This window comes from Vidua macroura, chromosome 1 (genome assembly GCF_024509145.1).
Source record: "Vidua macroura isolate BioBank_ID:100142 chromosome 1, ASM2450914v1, whole genome shotgun sequence".
Lineage (NCBI taxonomy): Eukaryota > Metazoa > Chordata > Aves > Passeriformes > Viduidae > Vidua > Vidua macroura.
Window position 1 is genome coordinate 665,038 of NC_071571.1, and position 27,649 is coordinate 692,686.

The 27,649-nt window shown below is 66.8% G+C and overlaps 2 protein-coding genes and 1 non-coding gene across 4 annotated transcripts in view; 2 read left to right on the forward strand and 1 right to left on the reverse strand.

Annotated features, from left to right (window-relative positions):
* Window positions 1–124: 124 nt before the first annotated feature.
* LOC128820372 (small nucleolar RNA SNORA9) lies at window positions 125–253 on the forward strand. Its single transcript, XR_008440887.1, has one exon. It is a non-coding gene; the product is annotated as a small nucleolar RNA SNORA9 (small nucleolar RNA).
* Window positions 254–2,649: 2,396 nt separating this feature from the next.
* On the forward strand, window positions 2,650–14,329 carry PTPN23 (protein tyrosine phosphatase non-receptor type 23). The gene is made up of 25 exons (XM_053984975.1): window positions 2,650–2,903; window positions 3,887–3,961; window positions 4,491–4,618; window positions 5,195–5,271; window positions 5,368–5,417; window positions 5,880–6,011; window positions 6,350–6,430; window positions 6,852–6,983; window positions 7,148–7,195; window positions 7,410–7,466; window positions 7,637–7,695; window positions 7,955–8,034; window positions 8,130–8,244; window positions 8,455–8,520; window positions 8,624–8,769; window positions 9,124–9,432; window positions 9,733–9,887; window positions 9,968–10,119; window positions 10,331–10,510; window positions 10,657–12,604; window positions 12,718–12,899; window positions 13,072–13,176; window positions 13,264–13,402; window positions 13,490–13,603; window positions 13,679–14,329. Exons 1-25 carry the CDS (start codon window positions 2,820–2,822, stop codon window positions 14,225–14,227), a joined length of 5,163 nt encoding a protein of 1,720 aa, XP_053840950.1. The 5' UTR covers window positions 2,650–2,819; the 3' UTR covers window positions 14,228–14,329.
* A 52-nt stretch (window positions 14,330–14,381) lies between these two features.
* The window catches only part of SCAP (SREBF chaperone), a 56,538-nt gene continuing 43,270 nt past the window's right edge, over window positions 14,382–27,649 (reverse strand). For both annotated transcript variants that reach the window (XM_053984995.1, XM_053984988.1), the window contains exons 12-23: window positions 27,232–27,441; window positions 24,892–25,307; window positions 23,753–23,926; window positions 22,759–22,954; window positions 21,891–22,006; window positions 21,229–21,796; window positions 20,532–20,617; window positions 19,858–19,940; window positions 18,981–19,147; window positions 17,031–17,111; window positions 16,204–16,410; window positions 14,382–15,591 (exon numbers count right to left, since the gene is read on the reverse strand). In XM_053984995.1, coding sequence (XP_053840970.1) covers window positions 15,346–15,591; window positions 16,204–16,410; window positions 17,031–17,111; window positions 18,981–19,147; window positions 19,858–19,940; window positions 20,532–20,617; window positions 21,229–21,796; window positions 21,891–22,006; window positions 22,759–22,954; window positions 23,753–23,926; window positions 24,892–25,307; window positions 27,232–27,441 — 2,550 coding nt within the window. In that variant the 3' untranslated portion in view covers window positions 14,382–15,345. The remainder of the gene's footprint in view (window positions 15,592–16,203; window positions 16,411–17,030; window positions 17,112–18,980; window positions 19,148–19,857; window positions 19,941–20,531; window positions 20,618–21,228; window positions 21,797–21,890; window positions 22,007–22,758; window positions 22,955–23,752; window positions 23,927–24,891; window positions 25,308–27,231; window positions 27,442–27,649) is intronic.

The window sequence follows — 27,649 nt, forward strand, 5'->3', positions numbered from 1 at the left end:
TCCGCCGCCATCCGCCGCCCCCCGCACCTCCGATGGCTGCCGGGGCCGCGCGGCGCGGTGCGTTCTGCGCAGGGCTGTCCCTGGCATCCCCGGGGGTCGAGGCTCCCTCGGGAGCGGTTTCCCGCCGCAGGCTCCAGCATGGAGGGGCCTGGCGTGGCCCCTGCCATTCCTGTAGCGCTGCCAGAGCGTCCCGGGGCCGTTTGAGGCCGCTCCCGGCGCCTCCCGGGGGCGGTCATAGAATCCCCGGACACGGCCGGGCTGGGTGGGACGCGGGCGGCTGCGGGTGCCCCGGGCAGGGCCCGGTGACGTTCCTGCCCTTCCCCGTTCCAGGCTCCCGCTGCGAGCATCCGGAGGGATTCAGGGAGCCGCCGGGCAGAAGGAAGTGGATTCAAGGGACCTAGCACCGTAATTAGCCCGGGTTTGGTTAATTAAGGCTGCCAGGGCCTCTCCCCTCGTCTCCCAGGGGTGAAGTTCCGTGGGAATGCCGTGACTGAGGCGCGGAGCTGCATCGCGGCAGGAGTTACCTGTCGCCACCCCTGCCCAGGTGAGGGCCATCCCCAGCTCTGCCCGGGCTGCCCAGGGCGGGGCTGGAATGCCACGGGAACGCCGCGGAGTTGGGCTCCTGGGAGCCTGCCGGGCCCTGCGGCCACCGTGGGCCGCGTGCCCACCTCCCTGCGCTGTGCCCGCGTCACCCCCGGCTCCAGCGGGGCGCTCCTGGAGCGGCCCCGAGCGTCCCGGGGGCTCCTGCAGAGCCCGGGATCCGCCCTGCCCGGCCGCCCCCGGCTCTCCCCTCCGCAGGCTCCAGCGTGGGGGGGCCTGGCGTGGCTCCCACCGCTCCTGCAGCGCTGCCAGAGCGTCCCGGGGCCGTTTGAGGCCGCGCCCGGCGCCTCCCGGGGGCGGTTATGGAAACCCCGGACACGGAAACCCCGAGCCCGGCGGGGTTTGGGGAGGGCGGCGGGGCCAGGGGCAGCAAGACCGGAGACGTTCCTGCCCTTTCCCGTTCCAGGCTCCCCCCGTGGTGATCCAGGGGCCTTCGGGAAGCCTCCAGGAGAGAGCGGGCACAAGGCTCTCGTCGGTGTAATTAACTCCGTTCTGGTTAATGAGCGCTGGCAGCACCAGGTGTGTGCGGTGTCACCTGCCGGGTGTGTGTGCGGTGTCACCTGCCGGGTGTGTGTGCTGTCACCTGCCAGGTGTGTGTGGTGTCACCTGCCAGGTGTGTGCTGTCACCTGCCAGGTGTGTGTGCTGTCACCTGCCAGGTGTGCTGCTGTCACCTGCCAGGTGTGCTGCTGTCACCTGCCAGGTATGTGCAGTGTCACCTGCCGGGTGTGTGTGGTGTCACCTGCCGGGTGTGTGTGCTGTCACCTGCCAGGTGTGCCCGTGTCACCTGCCAGGTGTGTGTGCTGTTACCTGCCGGGTGTGTGTGCTGGTGTCACCTGCCAGGTGTGCCCGTGTCACCTGCCAGGTGTGCCCGTGTCACCTGCCGGGTGTGTGTGCTGTCACCTGCTGGGTGTGTGCGGTGTCACCTGCCAGGTGTGTATGGTGTCACCTGCCGGGTGTGTGTGCTGTCACCTGCCAGGTGTGTGTGCTGGTGTCACCTGCCAGGTGTGCCCGTGTCACCTGCCGGGTGTGTGTGGTGTCACCTGCCAGGTGTGTGTGGTGTCACCTGCCAGGTGTGTGCAGTGTCACCTGCCGGGTGTGTGTGCTGTTACCTGCCGGGTGTGTGCTGTCACCTGCCAGGTGTGTGCCCAATCACCTGCCGGGTGTGCTGCTGTCACCTGCCAGGTGTGCTGTGTCACCTGCCGGGTGTGCCCGTGTCACCTGCCGGGGCCTGGCTCACCCCTCCCTTCGCGGTGCCGTCATCCCTCAGGGCGGTGTCCGGAGGCGCGGAAGGAGCGGCCGGAGCAGCGTGGCAGATCCCTGCGGGAGAACCAGGAGGCTTCAGCGACGCCGCAGTCGGGGAATTAAACGTGAACCCGTGCTTTTAACGTGTTTTGATTCCAGAGCGTTTTTATTTCCTGCTGAAGAGGGATCGAAATGGGGATCGGGTGGGAGGAGACGGGGATGCTGCGGGTGCTGGAGCAGAGGTTCCGCAGGAGCCCACCCCGTGTCCCCAGGGTCACCTGGGCTGGCTCAGGTGGCCCCGAACCACGGCGTCCCCATGTCCCAGATCCTGATGTCCCCTGGCCCTGCGCTCACCTGCTCTGTCCCTGCTGTGTCCCCAGGGCTGGAAGCCAGGGCTCCAGAACCCACCAAAGAGCTCCGCTAACGGCTCGAACAATTAAATGAGTGCATCAATTAACGGAGCAGATAGTTATGTTAACGGGTTAAAAGCTTGCTGTAGGATCAGCTGCTGTCACTGGTTGATGGAACAGCCCTGGGGGCTGAACGAGGAGGTCCTGGAGCCCTAAATGCACAACCGGACCCTGGCGGGGCCGCGGGAGGTGGGAGCAGGGCAATTAACGGGGTGATTAATTAACGGCACCCCGGCGGGAGCGCGCCGGGGAGAGGCTGGGCGTGGCCGGTTGCCATAGCAACTGTCCCGCCTCCGGGGCGGGGCTTCTCCATGACAACAGCCCTGTCATCCAATCAGCGGGCGAGGCGTCCCCATGGCAGCATCGCTTGTACCGCCCCGAGCGGGCGTGGCCACACGATCACCCCTTTTTGGGGGGCGGGGCGTCGCCATGGGAACGGAGCCGGAAGTGTCGCGCGGACTCGGTGTCCCGTGAGCCCCCGCGCGCGGTTCCGGCGGGCCGGGCCGTGCCGGGAGCGGGCCGGGATCGGTCTGGGCCGGGCCGGGCCGGGATCGGGCCGCGCCGGGATGGAGGCCGTGCCCCGCATGCCCATGATCTGGCTCGACCTCAAGGAGGCCGGCGAGTTCGCCTTCAACGCCGCCGTCAAGAAGGTGGGGCCGGGCAGGGCCCGGCGGGGCGGGGTCGGAAGGGAGCCGGGGTGGTCCGGGCGCCTCCGGGGAGCCCGGGGCCGGGGCGAGCGGCGGGCGGGATGCCTGGGGCGTCCCCGGAGCCGCCGGGGGCTGCAGCTGCGGCTTTGGATCGGGGGCCCCCCTGCCCGGAGCCGCCGGGGGCTGACGCCGTGTCCCTGCCGCCCCCGCGGGGGCCCGCTTAATTAGTCACTTCATTAGCGGCTGTAAACGAGCTCCACCCCTGTCCGGCGCTTGCTGGGCCACAGAATGTGTGGGGGGAGAGGACCGGGGGGCTCCTCAGCGGTTGTGCGGTTTTGCGGGGGACACGGGCGGCCCCTGGGAGGGTCCCCAGCATGGGGGCCCTTGGGGCCGGGGGGACCTTCCCTGTGCCCGTAAGTCCCTTTTCCAACCTCAGCCGTTCCCGGGCCCATTCCCGGGCCCATTCCTCGATCCCATTCCTCGATCCCATTCCTCGATCCCATTCCCCGATCCCAGTTCCCCGGTCCCATTCCCCGTTCCCGTTCCCATTCCCCCGGTCCCGTTCCCCCGTTCCCATTCCCCGTTTCCATTCCCCCGTTCCCATTCCCCAGCCCCGTTCCCCGGTCCCATTCCTCGGTCCCATTTCCTGATCCCTTTCCCCAATCCCATTCCCCGGTCCCATTCCCTGATCCCGTTCCCGATTCCATTCCCCTATCCCATTCCCTGGGCCCGTTTCCCCGTTCCCATTCCCCGTTCCCATTCCCCCGTTCCCATTCCTTGTTCCCGTTCCCCCGTTCCCAGTTCCCCCGTTCCCATTCCCCGGTCCCGTTCCCCGGGCTGTCCGTTGGTGCCAAGCTCCGCCCAGCCGGGCCCGGTGTCCCCGGTGTCCCCGATGTCCCCGGTGTCCCCGGTGTCCCCGGTGTCCCCGGTGTCCCCGGTGCGGGGCTCCCGCGGCTCCGGGCCGCTGAGCCTCTGCCGCCTCGCAGTTCGTGCTGAAGAACTATGGGGAGAACCCGGAGAGCTACAACGAGGAGCTGCGCAAGCTGGAGCTGCTGCGGCAGGTGAGGGGGGAGCCCGGGAGCCGGCCCGGGGGCTCCGCGATGGCCCTGCCGCCCCCGCGGCCCGGGGCCGCTCCTCTCCCCGTCCTGCGGCCCACGGAGCAGCCCCGCCATGATCCCAGGGATCCAGGAGCCGTGAGCTGCTGGCCGGGGGGGAGCAGGGCAGGCTCCCCAAAGCCTTGGGGTTTGGGGGGCCCGACACCCCCAGCCCAGCACTGGGATTCCTCCTGAAGCCTTGCTGCTGTTCCCCCCCCTCCCTGCCCCAGGACACCCAAATCCCGTGGTTGTCCCGGCCCTGGGAGCTGTGCCGGGGGTGCAGAGCCTCATTTTCCTGCCCCGCTCCCCCCCTTCCATAAGGGAGCTCCCCCTGGCTCGTTTTTGGGAGAGCTCAGCTGTTCCCAGGGTCTCCAGGAGCCCTGCCCCATCCCGAGCAGCCGGGTGCTGCTGGCTCCCCGTTCCTGCCTGGAACAGGCAGTGCCCAGAGCCTCTCCCTCCTCCTCCTCTCCCTCCTCCTCCTCCTCCTCCTCCCCAGAGCGCCGTCAGCGTTCCCAGGGACTTCGAGGGCTGCAGCACCTTGCGCAAGTACCTGGGGCAGCTGCACTTCCTGCAGAGCCGCATCCCCATGGGGCAGGGCCAGGACGCGGCCGTGCCCGTCACCTGGTGAGGGCTGGGCTGGGCTGGGATGGGGTGGGGTGGGGTGGGATGGGATGGGATGGGGAATGCTGGGATGGGGAATGCTGGAATGGGGAGGGTGGGATGGGGGAGCTGGAATGGGGAGGGTGGGATGGGATGGGATCAGATGGGATGGGGAATGCTGGGATGGGGAGGGTGGGATGGGGGATCCTGGGATGGGGAATCCTGGGATGAGGAATCCTGGGATGGGGGATCCTGGGATGGGAAATCCTGGCTTTGGGGAGGGTGGGATAGGGAATCCCAGGATGGGGAATCCTGGGATGAGGGAGCTGGGATGGGGGCTGAGCCAGGCAGGATGTGGCCATGCCCATCCCCTGGTGAGGAGCTGCTCAAGGAACCCCCTGGGAATGGGGTCCTGCCTGGGGTGGCACAGGGGGATCCCAGGGAACCTTTGGGGAACGTGGTCCTGCCCTGGGGAGCCCTTGGGGAATGGGGGCCTGCAGAGGGGGGGTCTCAGGAACCCTTGGGGAACGGGGTTCCCAGTAATTCCTGCTCCTGGGAGAATCCCTGGTTGCCCCCTGTCCTGTGCCCCCTTCCCCCCAGGACTGAGATCTTCTCGGGCAAGGCGGTGACGCACGAGGACATCAAGTACGAGCAGGCCTGTGTGCTCTACAACCTGGGTGAGCTCCCTGATTCCGGCAGCTTTGGGGCTCCCTGGCCCAAGCCCCCACTCCCAGGGGTGTCCCTGCCCCGCTGAGCCCCCCCTGTCCCCACAGGAGCTCTGCATTCCATGCTGGGAGCCATGGACAAGCGCGTGTCCGAGGAGGTAACGACCCCGCAGCCCTCGGTGCCAGCTCCGGGGCACAGGTGGCACCTGGGCAGTGTCAGCTGGGTGGGACAGGGCAGGGACAGTCCCTGTGCTGGGCACTGGCAGGAACCTGGAACCTCTGGGGTTTGGGGTGTCCAGGTACAGGACATGGAGGGGTGTCTGGGGAAGGGGTGGAGCACCAGGAGGGGACAGCCCAGGGCTGGGGCTCTGCTCCCAGTGGCAGGGCAAGAGGGAATGGCCTCAGGTGGGATACTGGAAAAATCCATCCTGGAAAGGGCTCTCCAGCCCTGGCCCCACTGCCCAGGGCAGGGGTGGAGTCCCCACTGCTGGAGGGATGTGACATCCCTGTGGGTGTGGCACCTGTGGACATGGTCAGGGGTGGCCTTGGCAGTGCTGGGGGCTGGGTGGACTCCATGATGTGGGAAGTCTTCTGCAAAGCCAACAATTCCATCCCCTCAGGGCATGAAGGTTTCCTGCACCCACTTCCAGTGTGCTGCCGGCGCCTTCACCTACCTGCGGGATCACTTCCCACATTCCTACAGCGTGGACATGAGCCACCAGATCCTCAGCCTCAACATCAACCTCATGCTGGTGGGGACTGGGGGCACTGCTGCCACTGGGACCCCTCCAGTGTGTCCGTGGGCTTGGTGTTCCCCGTGGATCCAAGGGCACAGGACCCCAGTGTCCCCCAGTGGTTCTCTGTGGGGTCTGGGCTCCCTCCCGGGGTGCAGGGGAAGGAGGTTTAGGGAGGCACTGGGGGATCAGGGAAGGCTCAGTGCTATGCCTGGGCTCTCCAGGCTCCCTCAGGGCTGGTATTCCCTGTGCCACATCCAGCCCTTGGGAAAGGCCTGGAGCCAGTGGGTCCTGCCAGGGGTCTGGGCTGTCCCAAGGATTGGGGACACTGAACATTCCTCTCTTGCCCCTGGCAGGGCCAGGCACAGGAGTGTCTCCTGGAGAAGTCCATGCTGGACAACAGGAAAAGCTTCCTTGTGGCCCGGATCAGTGCCCAGGTGAGCTCCAGGAGCTGCTCCCAGCACGGCCCTGCTCCCACTGCCCTGGGATCAGGAGCTGGAGAGGGACTTTGGGCAAGGGCCTGGAGTGACAGGACACAGGGAATGGGAGATGTGGGGGCAGTATTGGGAAGGAATTCTTGGCTGTGAGGTGGGTGAGGCACTGGGATGGAATTCCCAGAGCAGCTGTGGCTGCCCCTGGATCCCTGGCAGTGTCCAAGGCCAGGCTGGATGGGGCTTGGAGCAGCCTGGACTGGTGACAGTCCCTGGCTGTGGTCCCAAACACATCCCTGTGTTCCCCCCAACCATTCCTCTGGGTGATCCGAGTCCTTGGGCTGGTGCTGGTGATTCCCCATCGCTGCCCTGCTCTGCTTCCCCTGGGATCTGGAATTCCAGGCTTCTCCCCCGTCCCTCTCCACAGGTGGTGGATTACTACAAGGAGGCCTGCCGGGCCCTGGAGAACTCGGAGACGGCCTCGCTGCTGGGCAAGATCCAGAAGGACTGGAAGAAACTGGTTCAAATGAAAATCTATTATTTTGCTGCCGTGGCCCACGTGAGTGAGGGGGAGCTGGGGCTGGGGGGCTCTGCCTGTACTCCCATCCCGCCTCGGGATGCTCCTGCCAGCTCTGCAGCAGCCCTGGCTGCTCCCTGGGGTTTTCCTCCCCCTCTCAAAGCTCTTCCTGGAGTTACAGAGCTCTGATCCCAGTTTTCTTCCAGCTGCACATGGGGAAACAGGCCGAGGAGCAGCAGAAGTTTGGGGAAAGGGTAAGTGGGGCCGTGTCATCCCATTCCATCCTCTCCAGCCTCTGGATCGGGGTCCTGGGAAGGGGCTTGTGTCCTGGAAGAGGTTGGGTGTCCACAGCCACGTCCTGTGTCCTGCCAGGGCCTGGGTGCTCTGGGAGGGCCATGGGGAGCTCTGGGCCTGGGCAGAGCCAGGACAGTGCCTCCCGTGCCAAGCCCAGCCCCTGCTCTCCCACAGGTCATCTACTTCCAGAGCGCTCTGGACAAGCTCAACGAAGCCATCAAGCTGGCCAAGGTGGGTTCCTGCCCTCTGGGACTGGGGGCTTCCCCCTCCCAGCTGGGCCCTGGGCTGCCAGGCTGCAGGAGGAGCAGGACTGGGGTCGGTTTCAGGGGCTCAGCTGCCTCCAGGCCTCTCCGAGCCTGTCTGGAGCGCTCGGACAGCGATTCCCCCTCTCAATCCCACAGGGCCAGCCTGAAACCGTGCAGGAAGCTCTGAGGTTCACCATGGATGTCATTGGTGGGAAGTGAGTCTGGGGCACCCCAGGGTGTCTCTGTCCTTTTCCAGGGGTCGGGAATGTTGGTGGGCAGGGAGCCCAGGGAGCGTTCCTGGTGCCCTGATGTGCAGAACCCAGCACTGCCCCAGGCCCTGGGGATGGATGGCTGCTGTGGGAATTGCTGGAGCAATCCCAGGAGAGCCAGGGGGGCTGAGCCTGTTGGGAGCGAGCTTAGGGAGCCAGGAATGCCACCTGCTCCTTCCCTCCCAACATCACTTCCCATTTCCAGGTACAATTCAGCCAAAAAGGACAATGACTTCATCTACCACGAGGCCGTGCCCGCGCTGGACACCCTGCAGTCTGTGAAAGGTCAGGGGGGGCTTTGGGGCCCCTGGGGACAGGGCCCTGCTGGGACTGAGGGGAGCCTCCCTTCGGGAGCGGTCCCAGCCCGCCGTGTCCCTCAGGTGCCCCCTTGGTGAAGGCTCTGCCCGTCAACCCCACGGACCCCGCGGTCACCGGCCCTGACATCTTTGCCAAGCTGGTGCCCATGGCTGCCCACGAGGCCTCATCCCTGTACAGGTGTGTCCTGGTCACCCCTGTACAGGTGTGTCCAGGCTCTGGCCAGAGCAGGCTGGGATGGACTGGGCTGGGCTGGGATGGCATGGGATGGCATGGCATGGGATGGGATGGCATGGCATGGGATGGGATGGCTGGGACTGGAGCTGGGGCTGTGGAGCTTGCTGGGTATTTCCCTGGGCTCATGGACTGTTCTGTTCTGTCCCGTCCCAGCGAGGAAAAGGCCAAACTGCTGCGGGATGTGATGGCCAAGATCGAAGCCAAGAACGAAGTGCTGGAGTACGTGAGGGGCCCGGCCCTTCTGCCCCACGGGGTCCCAGTGCTCCCGAGCCTCTGGAGGGGGGACACTGCCACCCCTCAGGGGCCCCTCTGTGTCCCACAGCCAGTTCATGGACTCCATGCAGCTGGACCCCGAGACCGTGGACAACCTGGACATGTACAACCACATCCCGCCCGTGCTGATGGAGAAATGTGCCGCGCTCAGCGTGCGCCCCGACACCGTGCGCAACCTCGTCCAGTCCATGCAGGGTGAGGGCCCCGGGACCCCAGGGGCTGGCACTGCTCCCTGCCAGGGGCTGGGGGCCAGGGGCCAGCATCACTCCCTGCCCAAGGTGTTGGGAGTGTTTTCACCGACGGCTGGTTCTGTACCGGCATAAATTCCTGAATCCCAAAGCATTTTTCCTGCTGGATGGGAGCGGGGATGACCCCAAGGGCAGGGCTTCCCAGGAGCCCAGCACCCCAACGCCTGGGCTGCCGTGTCCCCGCCTCTGGCTGCCCACAGCCGGGTTTATTCCTGGAGCTGCCGTGTCCGTGCCTGGCTCCAGGCCCGGGGCAGGCAGGAGGCGGCCCCACGCCCACCAGCACCCCCCCGTGCCCCCCCAGTGCTCTCCGGGGTCTTCACCGACGTGGAGGCGTCGCTGAAGGAGATCCGGGACCTGCTGGAGGAGGACGAGGCGCAGGAGCGGAAGCTGCAGGAGCTGCTGGGGAGGGTCCCGCCGGCGCCAGGGTCCCCCCCGGGGCTGGCCGAGGTGAGCAAGGAGTGCTCCAAGTACCTGGAGCTGCACGAGAAGGCGAGTTTCACCAACACCGAGCTGCACCGCGCCATGAACCTGCACCTGGGCAACCTGCGCCTGCTCGGCGGCCCCCTGGAGCAGGTGCGGGCCGCGCTGCCCACCCCCACCCTCTCCGAAGGTGAGTGTCCCCCCCCCAGCTGGGGGAGGCAGGGCTGTACCCCTTGTGTGCCCCCGGGGGACTGGCAGTGCCCCTGGGCCGGGGGAGGAAGGGCTGTCCCTCTCTGTGTCCCCCGTGTGTCACCTGGTGCTGGCACTGTCAGTGCCAGCACGGCGGGGCTTGCCCCCAGGGAACGTGTGAAGTGGGCCCTGTTTGGGGACAAAGGGGACAGGGACTGCCCCAGGCAAGGCCTGGCTCTGCAGATCCACCCCGCGGGTCCCCCGGGATCCGGCCCCACGCCTGACCCCGCCCCACCCGCAGACGACAAACAGGTGCTGCAGAACCTGAAGCGGATCCTGGCCAAGGTGCAGGAGATGCGGGACCAGCGGATGTCCCTGGAGCAGCAGCTGCGGGAGATGATCCAGAAGGATGACATCACCACCTCGCTGGTCACCACTGACCGCTCCGAGATGAAGGTGGGCTTGGGGACACGCCTGTGTCCCCCGCGGGGACCGCTCTGTCCCACAGCCCCGCAGACCCGCCCGTGTCCCGGCAGAAACTCTTTGAGGAGCAGCTGAAGAAGTACGACCAGCTCAAGGTGTACCTGGAGCAGAACTTGGCTGCCCAGGAGAACGTGCTCAAGGCCCTGACCGACGCCAACGTCAAATACGCGGCCGTGCGCAAGGCCCTGGCCGAGGTGGAGCACAAGTGAGTGAGGGGTGCCCAGGAACAGCCCTCACCCCCCTGGGACCACCACCAGCTTCTCCTGTCCCGCTCCACTGCTGAGGCTGTGGTGGCCTTGTCCTGTCCTTGTGCCCATCCCAGTGGGAACCGGAGGGTCCCGCAGGAGCCTGGAGCTGGGTGCCCACCTTTACCCTGGTGCTGCGTCCTGCTGAGCCCCTCTGTGCCCCTGTGCCAGGTGGAACACGACCGTGCAGACCCTGGTGGCCTCCTACGAGGCCTATGAGGACCTGATGAAGAAGTCCCAGGAGGGGAAGGATTTCTACACGGACCTGGAGGGGAAGGCGGCCAAGCTGCTGGAGCGGGCACGGGCCGTGTGCCAGGCCAGCGAGGCCCACCGGCAGCAGCTGCTGGAGAGGTGGGTGGGCACACACCGGGGGGCAGCGAGACCCCCGGGGTGAGAAGGGCCTTTGGGAGCTGTGGGTGGTGCTCTGGGGGCCGGGGAGGGCTCCTGGTACCCGTGGGGCAGCACCCGGCCCCACACGGAGCCCCCTGCCCCCTCAGGGAGCTGAAGAAGCAGCCGCCGCCCCGGCCCACGGCCCCCAAGCCCCCCCTGCAGAAGAAGCCGCCGGACGAGGCCGGGGGCCCCGAGGCCGCTGAGCTGGGCTCCCTGGTGCTGTCGGAGCTGCCGGAGGAGCTGCGGAGCCTCCCCCCGGAGCTGCTGCCCGGAGCCCTGGGCCAGCTGCCCCCCCCAGCGCTGGCCGCCCTGGCCGGGGGGCTGCGGCCCCCCGAGCCCTACCTGCTGCCGGGGGGGGCGGCCAGCGCCCCGCTGCCCCCCCTGGCCCCCACGCCCCCCTTCCCGGGGCACTACCGCCTGCCCGCTCCTCCCGCCGTCCCCGGCCCCTTTCCTGCCGCCGGGGCGGTGCCGGGGCCGCTGCTGCAGCCCTCGGCCCCGGCCGGGCCTGCCCCCGGCCCCGCCGCCCCTCAGCTCTTCCCGGCCGCGCCGCTGATCCGCGCCCCGGCTCGCCCGGCCTTCGGGGGGGCGCCCCCGGTGCCGCCGCCGCGCTCGTCCCCCCAGCACGGGCCCCTGCCCGCCTACGGCCTGGGCCAGCCCGGGCCGGCCCCCGGCCCGCTCCGGCCGCCCGTGCCGGGGCTGGGGGGCCAGGAGCCCCCGGCAGCGCGCCCGGCCACCACCACGGTGGACAGCGTCCAGGCCCCCATCTCCAGCTGCTCCGTGCCCCCGCGGGGACCCGCGGGCCCCTTCCTGCCCCCCCAGCGCCCGGGGGTCCCCCCGGCGCCCTTCCCCTACAGCGCGGGGGGGGTTCAGCCCTTCGGGGCGCCGGCTCAGCCCCCCTTCCCCCCGGCACAGCCCCCGCCCGCCTTCGCCCAGGGCCCCCAGCAGTTCCCCCCGGGTCCCTTCCTGCCCCCGGGCCGAGCCCAGGCCCCTCTGCCCTTCCAGCAGCCCCCCCGGGTCCCCCTGGCCCCCCCGGCCCAGTTCCCCCAGCAGCGTTTCAGCGCTCCGGGGGCCCCGCTGCCCCCCCAGCTCTACCAGCTCCCCGGGCAGGACCAGCTGCCCCCCGCGGGCCTTGCCCCACACCCGGGGGCCGTGCCCTTCCCCAGGACCGCCGCCCAGAGCGGCCCCCCGACCCTGGGGGGGCTCCAGCCGGTGCCCCCCGGGTCCCCCGCCCTGCCCTTCTGCCCCAGCCCGGCCCCCCCCAGCGCTCAGCTGCCCCCCGGGACCATGGCCCTGGGTCCCCCCGCGCCCGCTCCTCCCAGCCAGGCCCCCTCTCCCGGCCCGCTGCCGGGCACCGTGGTGGTCCAGGGCCCGCTGGTCCCGTCCCCGGCCCCGTCCCCGTCCCCGGCCCTGCCCTTGCAGCCCCCGGCGCCGCGGCCCCCTCCTGCGCTGCCCCCGCCGGGCTCCGGGGACGCGCCGTTCCCGCGGCAGAGCCCCTGCCCCGCCGACCTGCTGTCGTCCAGCCCCGAGAGCCAGCCCGGCGGCTCGGCCGCGCCCGGGGGGCTGCTGCAGCCCACTAAGGCGGGGGCGCAGGAGGGGCAGCGGCCGCGGGCCGTGCAGCTCATCGAGGCCGACCCGTACGCGGAGCCCGAGCGCATCCGGCGGCTGCTGGCCGAGCTGGAGCGGTTCCGCGCCCTGGCCGAGCGGCTGGAGCGGCCCGCGCCCGGCGGCGGCTCCGAGCTGGACGCGCTCTGGAAGGAGCTGCAGGAGGCCCAGGAGCGCGACGCCCGGCAGCGCTCCATCGCCATCGCCCGCTGCTACTCCATGAAGAACCGGCACCAGGACATCATGCCCTACGACCGCAACCGCGTCGTGCTGCGCTCGGGCAAGGACGACTACATCAACGCCAGCCGCGTGGAGGACCTGTCCCCGTACTGCCCCGCCCTCATCGCCACCCAGGCCCCGCTGCTCGGCACCGCCGCCGACTTCTGGCTCATGATCTACGAGCAGAAGGTGTCCGTGGTCGTCATGCTCGTGTCCGAGCAGGAGCTGGACAAGGTGCGTCCTGTCCCGGGCGCGGGACACGCTGCCCGGGGCCCGGGGGCGGGTGTCCGCAGGCCCTGCGGCACCCGAGGGTCCCCGGGCCGTGCTGACAGCCTGTCCCGCGGCAGAAGGTGCTCCGGTACTTCCCGTCGGAGCGGGGCCAGCCCGTGGCCCACGGCCCCCTGACCGTGGTGCTCACCGGCCTGCGCGTGACCCCCACGCACGTGGAGCGGATGCTGACGCTGCAGTACCGGGACCAGAGCCTCAAACGCACCGTGGCCCACCTCCAGTTCACCTCCTGGCCTGAGCTGTACGCGGGGGGAGTGGGACAAAGGGGGGGGGCTTGGGGGGCCCTGATCTTCTGCCGGGGCGGTTCTGGGAGCTCGGCCCCGGAGTCGGGGAGGGTGTTTGGGCAGCCCTGACCCGTCGGGGAGCCTGAGTGCGGAGCCCCCCCCCGGCGAATGTGTGTTCCCCCACCCCAGGGGCCTGCCCGACAGCAAGGGGAGCCTCCTGCGCTTCATCCAGGAGGTGCACGGGCATTACCTGCACCAGCGCCCGCTGCACACCCCGGTCGTGGTGCACTGCAGGTGAGCCGGGCCGGGGGCTCCCGGGGCGGGGGAGAGGGGCTCCCCCTCGTCTCCCGGCTCCGTCACGGCTCGGGGGTCTCTCCGCAGCTCGGGCGTGGGCCGCACCGGCGCCTTCTGCCTGCTGTACGCCGCCGTGCAGGAGGTGGAGGCCGGGAACGGCATCCCGGACCTGGCGCAGCTGGTGAGGCGGATGCGGCAGCAGCGCAAGCACATGCTGCAGGAGAAGGTACCGCGGGGCGGGGGGGCTGCAGCGCCGCGCGTGTGGGGCGGGGGCTGCACCCCCCGGGCCTCACCGTGCCCCCCTCCCCTGCAGCTGCACCTCAAGTTCTGCTTCGAGGCCGTCCTGCTCCACGCCGAGCAGCTGCTGCTGCGCCACGGCGTGGGCGGCCCCGCCCTGGCCAAGCCCCCCAACAGCACCTCTCCCAAGGTGGGTGTAGGGCCGTGCCGGGGGGTTCTGGGGAGCTCTGCCCCTGCCGGGGCTCACGGGGCCGCTCTCCCGCAGCTCTACTTCCAGCAGGACCCCCAGGACCTGGTGCTGGGGGGGGACGTGCCCATCAGCTCCATCCAGGCCACCATCGCCAAGCTCAGCATCAAGCCGGGGGGGCCCAGCGCCGAGCCCGGGGAGGGCTGGGGGGTGGATCCCGCCCCCGCCCCGGAGCCCCCGGAGCCCGAGGTGCCGCTGGCGATTCCCGACGGCCTCGTGGATGGTGTCGGTGCCCCCGACTCCGAGCCCCCCGCCCCGAGGCCGCCCCTCCCCGAGGCATCGGCTGACACTGAGAGCAGCAACCACGTAGGGGGGGAGAGCCCCGAGGGGCCGGGGGGGCCGCCAGAGCCCCCCGCTGCCCCCCCAGCCTCCTCCTCCTCCTCCCTGGAGCTCCTGGCCTCGCTGACGCCCGAAGCCTTCAGCCTGGACGCGTCCCTCAAGGGCAAACAGCGCATGAACAAGCAGAACTTCCTGCAGGCACAGCCGGGCGAGGGGCTCCGGGCGCCCCGGCCCAGCGACGACCCCCTCAGCATGCTCGACCCCCTCTGGACCCTCAACAAGGCGTGAGGGGGGCGGGGGCCCCCCGGCCCCCAGCCCCGCTTTGTTTGACTCCAGGTAGAACTGACTTTTTCAGCTCTTTGCTACTAAAATAAAGCGAGTTTATCTGCAGGGCCGGGCCCTGGTGCTGCCGGGAGCGGGGAGGGTCAGGGCTGAGCCAGGCTCGGGTTAGTTCCGTTTAATGGATGTTCCTGCACACGTTATAAAACACGATCGGTACAAAAAGCGTCCCCTGTACAGCACAAAGGTACAGCTGGGCGAAGGCCACCCGCGGGGGCTGGGCCGGGGTCCCGGGGGTCCCCCCTGCCCCAGGCCGGCGCCGCCTCTACAATCACCGGGGGTCGAGAACAGACGTCATGGGCGGTTCGGGCCCGGGGGGAGCCCCGGCCCGGGGGGAGCCCCGGCTGCTGCCGCGTCCCTGGCTGCGCACCTTGGTCCCGCTGTGCCCCCGCTCGGGTCCCTCCGCAGCGCCCGCAGGAGGGGGGCGAGAGCTCCGCCCGCTCCCAACCTGAGAAAAGCTCCTCTGGCCCCGCAGCGGGAAGAGGAGGAGGAAGGGGAGGAGGAGGAAGGTGCTATTGCTGCAGACGGGGCGCAGGAGGGAGCCGGGCAGGGCAGCTATGCCAGGGCACGTCAAGGGCAGCACTGCCGGGGCTGGACCCCCGCGCCCCCTGCCCCAATAAATAACTATTTACAGCGTATAAATAAATAGAGTGGGGGCAGCTGCGGCCCCGGGCGGGATCGGGCGGGGCCCTGCCGCGCCCTAAGGCACGTGGGGGCCGAGCCATGCCCGGGAGGGGTCGGTGCCGGCCCTCCCCCGGCTGCCACCCGGGGCCGGGGCTGTCCGAGGGCTGTCCCGTGTCCTGGGGCGCTGCTGGGTGTCCAGCCGGGAGCCACCACACTGTCCCCACTCCCGCCCCGTGTCCCTCTGCACCGTCGCGCTGCCGGGGCTCCCCGGGACCGCTTGGAAGATGCCGGAGCAGGCAGAGCAGCAGGAGGGCGGCGGCCCCACCCCGCTCGGTGACCGGAGTCGCTCCGGTGGCATCGATGGAGCCAAGGAGCCCGCGGCCCTGTCCCCTCTCCGGCACAGCCCCGAGCCCCGCCTCAGCCCCGCCGGCCCCTGCTCCTGCTCAGTCCAACTTCTCCAGCACCGAGGGCACGTAGACCAGGCTGAGCTCGCTGCCGAAGTTGCAGACGATGGCGGCGTTCTCCAGCACCAGGATCTGCCGCGCCGGCTGCGACTCGTTGCTCTTGCCCAGGTAGACGGTCTGGAGCAGGTCCCCGTAGCCGATGTCCCAGAAGGACACGCAGCCCTGGCCCCCGGTCACCAGCAGGTTGTCGGAGATGACGCCCAGGCTGGCGCCGCAGCCCAGCTCCTGCGGGACAGAGGGCGCCGAGCTGAGCTCCGAGGGCGGGAGCGGGGCAGAGCCTGAGCCGAGCCTTTGCATGTGGCAGGGAGGCTGTTCCAAGCATGCCGAGCTGGAGCACAGGCTCCTCAGCCTCCAAGCGCAGCAGAGGTGCCTGCAGGGACTGGTGGGGGCCTGGAAAACCCAGGAGAACCCCTGAGGGTGCGAGATGGAGCTGGGGAGTCTCAGCCTGGAGAAAAGGGGGCTCAGGGGGGACCTTGTGGCTCTGCACAGCTCCTGACAGGAGGGGACAGCCGGGGGGTCGGGCTCTGCTCCAGGGAACAGGGACAGGAGGAGAGGGAACGGCCTCAGGCTGGGCCAGGGGAGCTCAGGGTGAACAGCAGCAGGAATTTCCCCTTGGAAAGGGTGATTAGACTTTGGAAGGGGCTGCCCAGGGCAGCAGAGCAGTCCCCTTCCCTAGAAGGATTTAAAAGCCCTGTGGATGTGACACCTGGGGACACGATCAGCGGTGGCCTCGGCAGCGCAGGGGGGTGGTTGGGCTCCGTGGTCTCCGGGGGTTTTCCAACCCAAGCAATTCCTGGTTTCCTGGCTAACCCTCCCCAGCTGCCCCACAGGTCCCACCTGCTGGATGGAGTAGAGCTTGATGCCCGAGCTGCGGTCCCAGATGCTGATGACGTCGTCCAGGCCGCTGCTGATGACGCAGGACGTGGTGCAGGTCAGGGAGGTGACGTCCCCACGGTGGGCGAACATGTGGCTGACGCGGCTGCCCGTCAGCACGTCCCACAGGCAGATGGCCCCGTCCTGGCCACCGCTGGCCAGCACCATGGTCTGCAGGACACCAGGGCCACGTCAGTGCCAGGGCACGCGCGGTGCCACCGACGCTCCGGCGCTGCCGGCTGCGGGAGGCGACGTGAGCGCGGGCTGGACCCCTGGACTGCCAGCCCAGGGCTTCCCTGCCTGTTCTGTGAGCCTGAGCAGGCTGGGGGAACACAGCCCAGGTCCCCCAGGAGCCCCAAGGTCCTGGGGAAGCACCCGAGGTCACTTCTGTGGGGTGGGGGCACACGCTGCTGTAGGGAGCACACTGGGGACTCCCACTCCTCCTGGGGACTGGGGGCAGAGCCTCCCTGGGGGCTCAGGCCCCATTTCAGGCCTGTTGAGCCCCAGCTGACAGTGCAGGAACAGGGATTTCCTGCTCCAGAAGGACAGAGAAGCAAGAGATCTCCAGGGAAAGAGATTGCTGAGCTCGCAGTGAACTGGGGGAAAACTCTGGCTTGGCCAGAGAGAGATGGAGGGACCCAGGTGAGTGCCTCCAGGTGAGTGCCTCCAGGTGAGCCACGGGCTCAGGGATGGCACCAGGGATGAGCCAGGGATGGGCTGAGGTGTGATCTCAAGGATGGGCTCAGGTATGAGCTCAGGTGTGAGGGCTCAGGCCCAGCAGCCCCCCGTACCTGGTCGATGTACACGGCTGTGATGGCTCCCGAGTGGCCCTGCAGGGTGAACAGGCAGCACGAGTCCTCCAGCCGGAACACCTGGGGCAGGAGAGGCCCGAGTGAGGCTCTGGGGCCAGCCGGGCTCGGGGCGGTGCCACCTGAGCTCCCCACGACACAACAGGTCCCACCTGGTCCCACTGTGGCACAGCCAGGGGCCCCGGGGTGCTGCAGCCCAGGGCAGGGCCACGTCACGGCTGGTGGGCAGTGCCAGGGTGGTGACAGGGCAGTGACTGCACAGCTGAAGGGGGAGAGGGGACATCCTGGAACCTGGATGTGCCGCTCAGGGCATGTCACAGCAACCTCATGGAATGCTCTGGTCTGGGCACACAGGAGCTGGGAGAGACCCTGGGGTGCTGGTGGATGTGACCAGCTGTGCCCAGGTAGGCAAGAAGGTAACAGCACCTGGATTGTATCAAAACCAGTGTGGCCACAAGACCAGAGCAGGGATTGTTCCCCTGTGCTGGCCCTGCTCAGGGGCCTCAAATCCTGGGTGCTGCTTTGGGTCCCCCCTGACAGGAAGACTTGGAGCGTGTCCAGGGAATGGAGCTGGGAAGGGGCTGGAGCCCCAGGAGGGGCTGAGGGAGCTGGGAAGGGGCTCAGCCTGGAGAAAAGGAGGCTCAGGGGGGACCTTGTGGCTCTGCACAGCTCCTGACAGGAGGGGACAGCCAGGGGGGTCGGGCTCTGCTCCCAGGGAACAGGGACAGGAGGAGAGGGAAGTTTAGGTTGGATATTGGGAAAACTCCTCTGTGGGAAAGGGTGGTCAGGCATTGGAAGGGGCTGCCCAGGGCAGTGGTGGAGTCCCCAGCCCTGAAGGGATTTTAAAGCCGTGTCGATGTGGCATGTGGGGACATGGGTTAGTGGTGGCCTTGGCACTGCTGGGGACTGGACTTGATAGTCTCGAAGATCTTTCCCAACCTCAATGATTCCATAACTCTTTGAAGTCACCCATTCCCAAGGCACGAGGGTGCCACACTCAGCTCAGGGTGACACTCACCAGGCTCTGTCCTTCAACTCCTCCCATGCCCCGTCCAGGCAGGGAACAGACCCCAGAGAGTTCCTGGAGCCCCCCTCCCTGCATGCCCGGGCAGCTGCCCCTGCCCCTCTTACCTGCAGGGTGTGGTCCCTGTCCCCGTCCCCGCTCACCCGCAGGGTGTGATCCCTGTCCCTGTCCCTGTCCCCGCTCACCCGCAGGGTGTGGTCCCTGTCCCTGTCCCCTCCCCGCTCACCCGCAGGGTGTGGTCCCTGTCCCTGTCCCTGTCCCCTCCCCGCTCACCCGCAGGGTGTGGTCCCTGTCCCTCCCTGTCCCCGTCCCTCCCCGCTCACCCGCAGGGTGTGATCCCTGTCCCTCCCTGTCCCCGTCCCTCCCTGCTCACCTGCAGGGTGTGGTCCCTGTCCCTGTCCCCTCCCCGCTCACCCGCAGGGTGTGGTCCCTGTCCCTGTCCCCTCCCCGCTCACCCGCAGGGTGTGATCCCTGTCCCTCCCTGTCCCCGTCCCTCCCCGCTCACCCGCAGGGTGTGGTCCCTGTCCCTGTCCCTGTCCCTCCCCGCTCACCCGCAGGGTGTGGTCCCTGTCCCTCCCCGTCCCTCCCCGCTCACCCGCAGGGTGTGGTCCCTGTCCCTGTCCCCTCCCCGCTCACCCGCAGGGTGTGGTCCCTGTCCCTCCCCGTCCCTCCCCGCTCACCCGCAGGGTGTGGTCCCTGTCCCTGTCCCTGTCCCTCCCCGCTCACCCGCAGGGTGTGGTCCCTGTCCCTCCCCGTCCCTCCCCGCTCACCCGCAGGGTGTGGTCCCTGTCCCTGTCCCCTCCCCGCTCACCCGCAGGGTGTGATCCCTGTCCCTCCCTGTCCCCGTCCCTCCCCGCTCACCCGCAGGGTGTGGTCCCTGTCCCTGTCCCTGTCCCCTCCCCGCTCACCCGCAGGGTGTGGTCCTGGCTGCCGGTGACGAGGCGGCCGGCGGCGGCCCGGAGCGCCGTGATGGGTTTGTGGTGCGCGCAGGCCACGCTGTGCGTCAGCTGGCAGCGCACCGCGGCCCCGCGGCACAGCTCCGGCGACGGCGGCAGGCTGCTCCTGCCCGGGGCACCTGCGGGCACAACGGGCCTCAGCCGGGGGAAGGGCACGGGGCTCTGGGAATTTGGGGCTGGCACCACTGCGAACCCTCTGTGCTGGGAATAACTGGAGCGAGGGCCTCAGCAGGGTGGGAGAATTCCTGGTTTGGGATGGAAGAGCCCCTAAAGCCCATCCAGTCCCACACCCCACCTGCCAGGGGCAGGGACACCTTCCACTACCCCAGGTTGCTCCTGGGATAGCCCTGTCCAGCCTTGGATGCTTCCAGGGATGGGGCAGCCACAGCTTCTCCAGGAAATTCATCCCAGTCCCTTGCCCCTCTCAGGGAAGAATTTCTCCCCAGTATCCCATCTGAATCGTCCCCTCTATTCTGCTCCAGAAGCAAAGGAACCCCGTGCTCCAGCCAGTTGCCCCCGTGGGCCCCTCTGGGCTGTGCTGTGGTTGTGCCGAGGGCTCGGGCTGTTCCCGGGATGGGAACGAGCGAGACAGGGAGAAAGGAGAGGGAAGTGGAAGGAGCTAAGGGCAGAGCAGGCCCGGGATGGGGGATGGTGCCCCAGCACAGGGAGCTCCCCCAGCAGCCCTCAGCTCGGCACAGCTCCGGCTGCTTTTGGAGAATTACCACCAAAGCTGAAGGGGGTGTGAGGAAGACTCAGCTACGAGGAGGAAGAGGGAGGAGGGGAAGGCAGGAGCCCAGGGCAGCACGCCGACATTCCAACACCTGCTCACCTCGGAACTGCAGGTGGTTCAAGGACGTGTGTGTCTCCAGAGAGAAGAAATCCAAGGAGCCATTCAGCCGGGCAGCCACGATCCTGAGGGAGAGACGTGGGGGCTGAGGAGAGGCCCCTCCCTGAGCCCCAAACCCGGACACCCCCGGGAGGAAGCTGCTCGGAACTGGGCTGGGAGACCGGACACAGCTCTGAGCGGACTGGACAAAGGCAGTGCCTCCTGAACAGCAGTGACCCCAAGGTGTCCCAGCCCTGGAACCCTCGGGATATTCAGCTACTGGCAGGACTGAGGGCTGAAGAAGTGGCTGCTGGAGCAGACCTGGAGCCAGGAAAGCTGGTGAGAGGTGGATACACAGAAGGATTAGGCTGGATGTGAGGCTGGATAGCAAGAAAAGGTGGTTGTGCACTGGATGGGCTCCCCTGGGAATGGTGACAGCTCCAACCCTGCCAGAGCTCAGGAGCGTTTGGACAAAGCTCTCAGGCACAGGGTGGGGTTGTTGGGGTGTCTTGGGCAGGGCCAAGGGCTGGACTCCATGATCCTTGGGGGCTCCTTCCAGCTCAGGATATTCCATGACACAGATTCCAAGGCAGAGGCATCCCAGCCGAGCCTCTGCTGCCGGGAGCTGCCGTGGAGGTTGGGGCTGGGGATCTCCCAGCACCTGCACAAGGAGTTACCTGTTGTTGAGGAAGACGAGGGCTGTGATGCCGGATTGTCCTTCATCATTGCTGCTGCGGAGGGTCCCCTCGATGGCATCCCACACCTGGGGGAGGAGGGACAGTGCGGTGACACTGGCCAGAGGAGCACTGGACACAGGGGGATCTGGGATCCTGAACAGCTCCGTGTGCTCTGCTCCTGGGCTGAGTGAGCAGGTCACAGCTCCCTGTGCCATGCTCCCAGGCTGTGTGACCTCCTGCCTCCCATTACTGCATCCCTGCTCCTCATCTCCACCTCCCTGTTACTGTGTCCCTGTTCACCTCCACCTCCCTGTTATTGTGTCTCTGTTCCTCATCTCCACTCCTGTTACTGTGTCCCTGCTCCTCACTGCACTCCCTGTTACTGTGTTCTGTCCCTGATCATTTCCACCTTCCCATTACTGTGTCCCCATTCTCCACCTCCCTGTTACTGTTTCCCTGCTCTTCATCTCCCCCTTCCCATTACTGTGTCCCTCTTCCTCACTCCCCCTCCCTGTTACTGTCTCCCTGTTCCTCATCTCCACTCCCTGTTACTGTGTCCCTGCTCCTCACTCCAGTTACTGTGTCCCCGTTCATCTCCCCCTCCCTGTTACTGTGTCCCTGTTCCTCATCTCCACTTTCCCCTTAGTGTCCCTGCTCCTCATCTCCCCCTCCCTGTTACTGTGTCCCCCCTCCTCACCTCCAGCTTCCCATTACTCCTGCCAGCCACGATGAGGTTCCCCTGCAGTTCCAGGCTCCAGATGGAGCTCTCCAGGTCCCCTCCCCAGGGCTGCAGGGGTGAGGATTTGTCACATCCCGCGCACGCCTCGTCCCCCGGGCTGCGGTCCCCGAGGCTGCGCCGGCGGCCGCCGCAGCCGCCCTCGTCGGAGCCGCCGCTCCCGCAGAGCCCGGCGGGGCCGTGCGGGGCCGGGAGCCCCGGGAAGTTCACGTTCCTGCAGCTGGAGCCGCCGTGCTCCTCGTACACCTTCCCAACCAGGCTGCTGAAGTCGTATCCCGAGTCCTTGTGGCGAGCGCCCACGGCCCGGAGCCGCGGCTCCGACTCGGCCGCCTTGGCGTGCTCCAGGAAGTTGGTGTCGATGAGGGAGGTGAGGTCGGGCTGGTCACAGAACAGGGGGGGCTGGGGGGGCCCCAGCAGCCGTTTGAGCTGGTGGCTGCTCTCAAAGGAGTCCTCCAGCCCGTTCTTGCCATCCGGGCTGGGATCCCAGCCCTCCTGGTAGTCGAAGATGCCGCTGCTGTCCCTGCGCAGCCTGCGAGGAGGGACAAAGCTCAGCCCCTCTGCTGACGGGCTGCTTCCTGGGAGCTCGGGGCCGTGGGGACGTGGGGACACGGGCAGGGCCAGACCTGGGCTTGGGGATGACGGTGAGGCAGTCGCCCGTCTGCGCGTCCCACACGCGGATCTGCCCCACCAGGCAGCAGCTCACCAGCAGCATCCCGTCACTGGCCAGGCACTCGATGTCCTGGGGGGAAGGAAGGACAAGCACAGCTCAGTGTGCCGCCACCAAGGCCTCTGGATCCTGACCACAGCCTGGTGTGGCTGCAGAACTGCAGGGATGATGGATTTTATGTCAAAACTGTCTGGTTTAGGAACTGAGGGAGGGTGAGGACATGGATATCCCTGGAAGGGTCCGAGGCCAGGTTGGATGGGGCTGGGAGCAACCTGGGATAGTGGAAGGTGTCCTTGCCAGGGCAGGGGTGGCACTGGATGAGTTTCAAGGTCCCCTTCAACCCAAACCACTCTGAGATTCCAGGATCTCTGCCCAGAGACCTCAGTGTGCACTGGACTGCTGCAAATCCAACAGACTCCATCTTGTCTTGCCTCCCCTAAAAAATTCCGCCCCAGTTTGAAGGCAGGCTCAGGAGCAGAGATACAGCTTTCCTGGGAGACACAGCACAGCACTGTGAACTCGTCTGTCTGAATGCCCAAGAGCTTTGTTTCCTCTCAGAACAGGAGGGATCCCAGGCTCATCCCGGCTGGAAAAGCCCTCCCAGACCACTGAGTCACACCTGTGCCTGACCCCCAGCTCCGAGTGCCACACCCAGCTGTCCCTTGGAGCTCAGCAATGTGCAGATATCCCAGCAAAGCGGGGCATGGAAGCCTGAGGCGGTGGGAATTGCAGACAGCGAGTCCCAGGAGGAGATGAGACCGTGCTGCAGGAATTTCACGCTCCAATAACCTCTCTCTACGTACTTCCTCCCGAGCTGGACCTACCATGAGGTGCCCCCTGAGGACCAGGGGCACGATCTCGGTCTCGGGGGGCGAGTAGCCGTAGTCGTCGCAGGGCAGGTCGCCCCTGCGGCGCCGGCCCGGCCCGTTCTGCCCGTAGTTCTTGGGGCACAGCACCCGGTAGAGGCAGAACAGCAGCAGCACCAGCAGGATGCCCGACGCCAGGCCCAGAGCAGCCACCCTGCGGGAGACACACACACACACACCGAGGCAAGGAGGTGAGAAAATAAACTCCAGTTTCTAGCCCACGGATAGATCTGGGGAGTCTTGTGCCAGGATTACTCATGTGCTGGTTTGAATTTCTCAGCTGAGAAAGCTTTTCAACAAATTACGGGGTTTGTTGGAAATTAAGGGGGGGTTTAATGGGAAAATGACAATTTCAACAAGATTTTTGAGGCTTTTCAGTAAGGAAAGTAATGAGCAACTAAGGTTTTAAGAAAACACCAGCTGGGGACTGGGATAACACAGTGTGTTCAGCACTTGCAGATTCAGGCAGGGGTTGTGAGCTGTCCTCGCCACAGAGAGGGAAGTTCCTTGCACCACAGTTTGATCTAACCCCCAATAAATCATTATCAAATTATATCCAGGTGGTGGCTGCCCCTGGCTCCCCGGAAGTGTCCAAAGCCAGGCTGGATGGGGCTGGGATAGTGGAAGGTGTCCCTGCCCATGGCACAGAGTGGGACTGGATTGGTTTAAGGTCCCTTCCAACCCAAACCGTTCTGGATTTCTATGAAATCACATTCAAACCCCCAAATTGACCTTCTGTCCTCGTCACCCCATGATCAGCCCCGTACTGCAGCAGGAGCATGAAGGGCCTCCGTGCACAGCCCATTCCTGCCCTCAGCTGACCGAGAGCTGCCAGGACACATCCATTTCGCCTGGCACCGAGCATCCCGAGCTTTGGCACGGAAGCCTCGGGAGCTTTCTTGCCTCCCAGCAGAAGCACCAGCCCAGAGCAGCTGGAGGCAGGACACTTTACTTGTAGAGGGTGACGTCCTGGTGGCCGCGGGGCTGCGCGGCGCGCTCCGGCTGGGGGCCCGTGTCCGCCAGGAAGGGCTGGTAGCGCGAGGCCTCCTGCGGGTGCCGCACCTCCAGGGCCTCCTGCGGCTTCAGGTACAGCGTGACGGGGATGGCCGGCAGGATGCTGATGTACCTGGGGGCACAGGGGGAACAGCTCGGGGCCGCCACGAGGGCACGGGCAGCCGCGGCACGAGCCGGGCTGCTTTCGGTGCTCTGAACTCCTGGGAAGGATCCCCCTTGGAAATACTCTCCTCTAAAGCTATTCCCCAGGTTTTAACCCTTCGAAGAGCCAAAAGAAATGAAGTCCTGATGAGATCAAGAGGATCCCGTGAATCTAAGTCTGGTTTCCTGTGTGCTGCAGGCTGGGAGGTCTCACCAAGAAGCTTCTTTGGCTCAGCTGTCTCTTCCTCACATGTACTATTCCCATCCCTTACAGATGATTGTATCAGACAACTGTGGAATTACTGAGGCTGCAAAAGCCCTCTGATGCCATCAGGTCTGACTGCTCCCCCTTGAGCTGCCAAGGCCACCACTAACCATGTCCCCAAACCCCACATCCAACAGGGCTTTTAAATCCCTCCAGGGATGGGAACTCCACCACTGCCCTGAGCAGCTGTGCCAGGGCTGGCCAGCCCTTCTGGGGAAGGACTCTTCCCAATATCCACCCTGAGCCTCTCCTGGCCCAGTCTGAGGCCGTTCCCTCTCCTCCTGTCCCTGTTCCCTGGAGCAGAGCCTGACCCCCCTGGCTGTCCCCTCCTGTCAGGAGCTGTGCAGAGCCACAGGGTCCCCCCTGAGCCTCCTTTTGTTTTGCAAAATTTAAAACTTCACTTGCAGGGTCAAGGAAGACACAAGACACCAAGCGCATACAACACCCAGGAGCACAGAGTGAAACAACCCTGATTCCCAGAGGAACAGCCCTGGAGGGTTTGTGAGCTCTGCCCACCCCAGGGGACCTGCTCAGCAGCTCCTCCCTGACCCACCTGGAATGAGCCCCAGGGAAGCAGTGAGTATGGAGCACGAAGGACAGCAGCAAGACAAACTCTTGGGGTCAGCTGCCCAGACCCCAGTGCCGGTGGCACTCCGTGCCAGCCCACTTGCCTCTTGGCCAGGGTGATGTTGTAGTAGCTGAAGAGGGCTGGCCAGTGCCTGAAGGAAAGCTTCCTCCAGATCTCCTCATCCTCTGCTCCCCAGGTAACCTCTGCCTCTGTTCCCAGCTCCACCTGCCCGTTGCCTCTGCCCTCGGGGCCCTGGGCCCAGCTGTGCTGCTTCGGCTCCAGCCCCGCCTTCTGCTCCCGCTGCTGCGTCTGGTTCTCCGACAGCTGGATGGGCTCCGATGGGAACACTGAGAGGTCGATCTTGGGGTCCCCAGCAGGCAGGACTCCTCCAGGAACGGGCATGGGAGGCAGTCCTGCGTCCCCCAGGGGACTCTGCTCGGTGACCTGGGACGTGAGGTAGGTGCGGAGCCCAGCAGGATCCGTGTAAACCAGGATTCCGATCCAGATCACTGTCCCAGCCTGTGCAGGATGAGCAGAGACAGCTCCCTTCAGTGCCACCACCCTGTCCCCTGCCTGTGCAGGATGAGCAGAGACACAGCCACCTTCAGTGCCACCACCCTGTCCCCTGCCTGAGCAGGATGAGCAGAGACACAGCCACCTTCAGTGCCACCACCCTGTCCCCTGCCTGAGCTGACCCACGGCACCCCAACCACAGGCACCCCACGTTTCCTGCAGCCTCACTCCCAGCACTGCTCCCTGGGGGGAGATCTGGAGCACTGCCCAGCACACACAGAACCTGGACACCACTTTTCTGTGATCCACGTGATGGTCAGAACCCAAATTCTCTCCCCAGACGCGCAGCAGGAAGGAGACTCCGTGCTGGCAGCTGGGACCAGCACATCTGGCAGCTCCAGGCAGGGCTGGAAAGGCTCAATTTGGGTTTTTGGATCCACACTCGTGCAGGACCCGCTGCTCTGGGACCATGTGGGGATTGAACTTAGACTGCCAGTGTTGGCTGATTGGGCTGGGAACACAGAGATCCCTGCAATTCCATTAGAGCCATCCAAAACAGAGACAGAGGGGAAAAGCAGGGCCAGAACTGGTGTGGCTGCAGCAGCTGTAAGGAGTGGAACCTTGAGCAAAGGATCTCCTAAATGCCTTTAGTCCACGTGTGCAGGGACAAACTGTGACTTTTTGTAAAATCATCTCCGGACTCAGCCAGCCTTGGAAATCTGCCTCTGCATCCCACGGGGCAGCACCAGCCTCGTGTGGGAAGCAGGACGTGGAGGTGAGTCACGCCTGGTGGGGGTGGGTGACTGGCAGGGGTGCCAGCCTGGCAGAGGTGCCAGTCTGGCTGTTTGGGTGCCCAGTAGGGCGGGCAGAGGTGCCAGTCTGGCTGTTTGGGTGCCAGTCTGGCATGGGTGGGTGCCCCATGGGGTGGGCAGCCTGGCTGTCTGGGTGCCCAGTGGGGCAGACACGGGTGCCAGCCTGGTGGTCCGGGTGCCATCTCAGCAGTCTGGGTGCCATCCTGGCTGCCTGGGTGCCATCCCAGTGGTCTGGGTGCCATCCCAGCAGCCTGGTTGCCATCCCAACCATCTGGGTGCCATCCCAGCTGCCTGAGTGCCATCCTGGTGGTCTGGGTGCCATCCTGGCTGTTTGGGTGCCCAGCAGGGCAGGCTGCGTGCCATCCCAGTGGTGTGGGTGCCCAGTGGGGCAGGCAGGTGTGCCAGCCCGACTGCCTGGGTGCCATCCCAGCTGCCTGCGTGCCATCCCAGCAGCCTGGTTGCCATCCCAGTGATCTGGTTGCCATCCCAGCAGTGTGAGTGCCATCCCAGCTGCCTGGTTGCCATCCCATCGGTCTGGTTGCCATCCCAGCTGGCTGGCTCCCATCCCAGCTGCCCGGTTGTCATCCCAGCAGTCTGGGTCCCATCCCGGCAGTCTGGTTGCCATCCCAGCAGCCTGGTTGCCATCCCAGCTGCCCGGTTGCCATCCCAGCTGCCTGGTTGCCATCCCAGCTACCCGGTTGCCATCCCATCGGTCTGGTTGCCATCCCAGCAGTCTGGGTCCCATCCCAGCAGCCCGGTTGCCATCCCAGCAGCCCGGTTGCCATCCCAGCTGCCTGGTTGCCATCCCAGCTGCCCGGTTGCCATCCTGGCAGTCTGGGTCCCATCCCAGCTGCCTGGTTGCCATCCCAGCTGCCTGGTTGCCATCCCAGCAGCCCGGTTGCCATCCCGGCAGTCTGGGTCCCATCCCAGCTGCCTGGTTGCCATCCCATCGGTCTGGTTGCCATCCCAGCTGCCCGGTTGCCATCCTGGCAGTCTGGGTCCCATCCCATCAGTCTGGTTGCCATCCCAGCTGCCCGGTTGCCATCCCAGCAGCCCGGTTGCCATCCCAGCTGCCCGGTTGCCATCCCATCGGTCCGGGTGCCCAGGGCAGCACGTACCATGATGAGGCGCTGGGCCAGGCGCGTGCGGGCGAAGAAGTAGATGACGCGCAGGCGCTTGGGCAGGCGCAGGTTGCGCAGCGAGGACGGCTGCAGGGTGATGGTGTGCGGCGTGTGCGGCGCCGCCGGGCGCAGCGCCGCCGGCCGCGCGCGGCACGGGGCCTTGGCCAGGCACGACTCGGCGGGCAGCCGCTTGTTCAGGTCGGCCAGCTGCAACACACGTGGGAAGGGAGGGTCAGGGGCTGGGAGGGGAGGCACCCCTGGGAGCCGGGAGGGTCCCCTGGGGAGGGATTCTTGCCCCGGGCTCGTGGTGGTGACGCCTCGGGGTGCCCTCCCAGCCCGTTTGCCCCAGTCAGCACAGTCACAGACTCAGGGAACCACGGAATGCTCGGGATGGAAGGGACCTCAAAGCCACCCC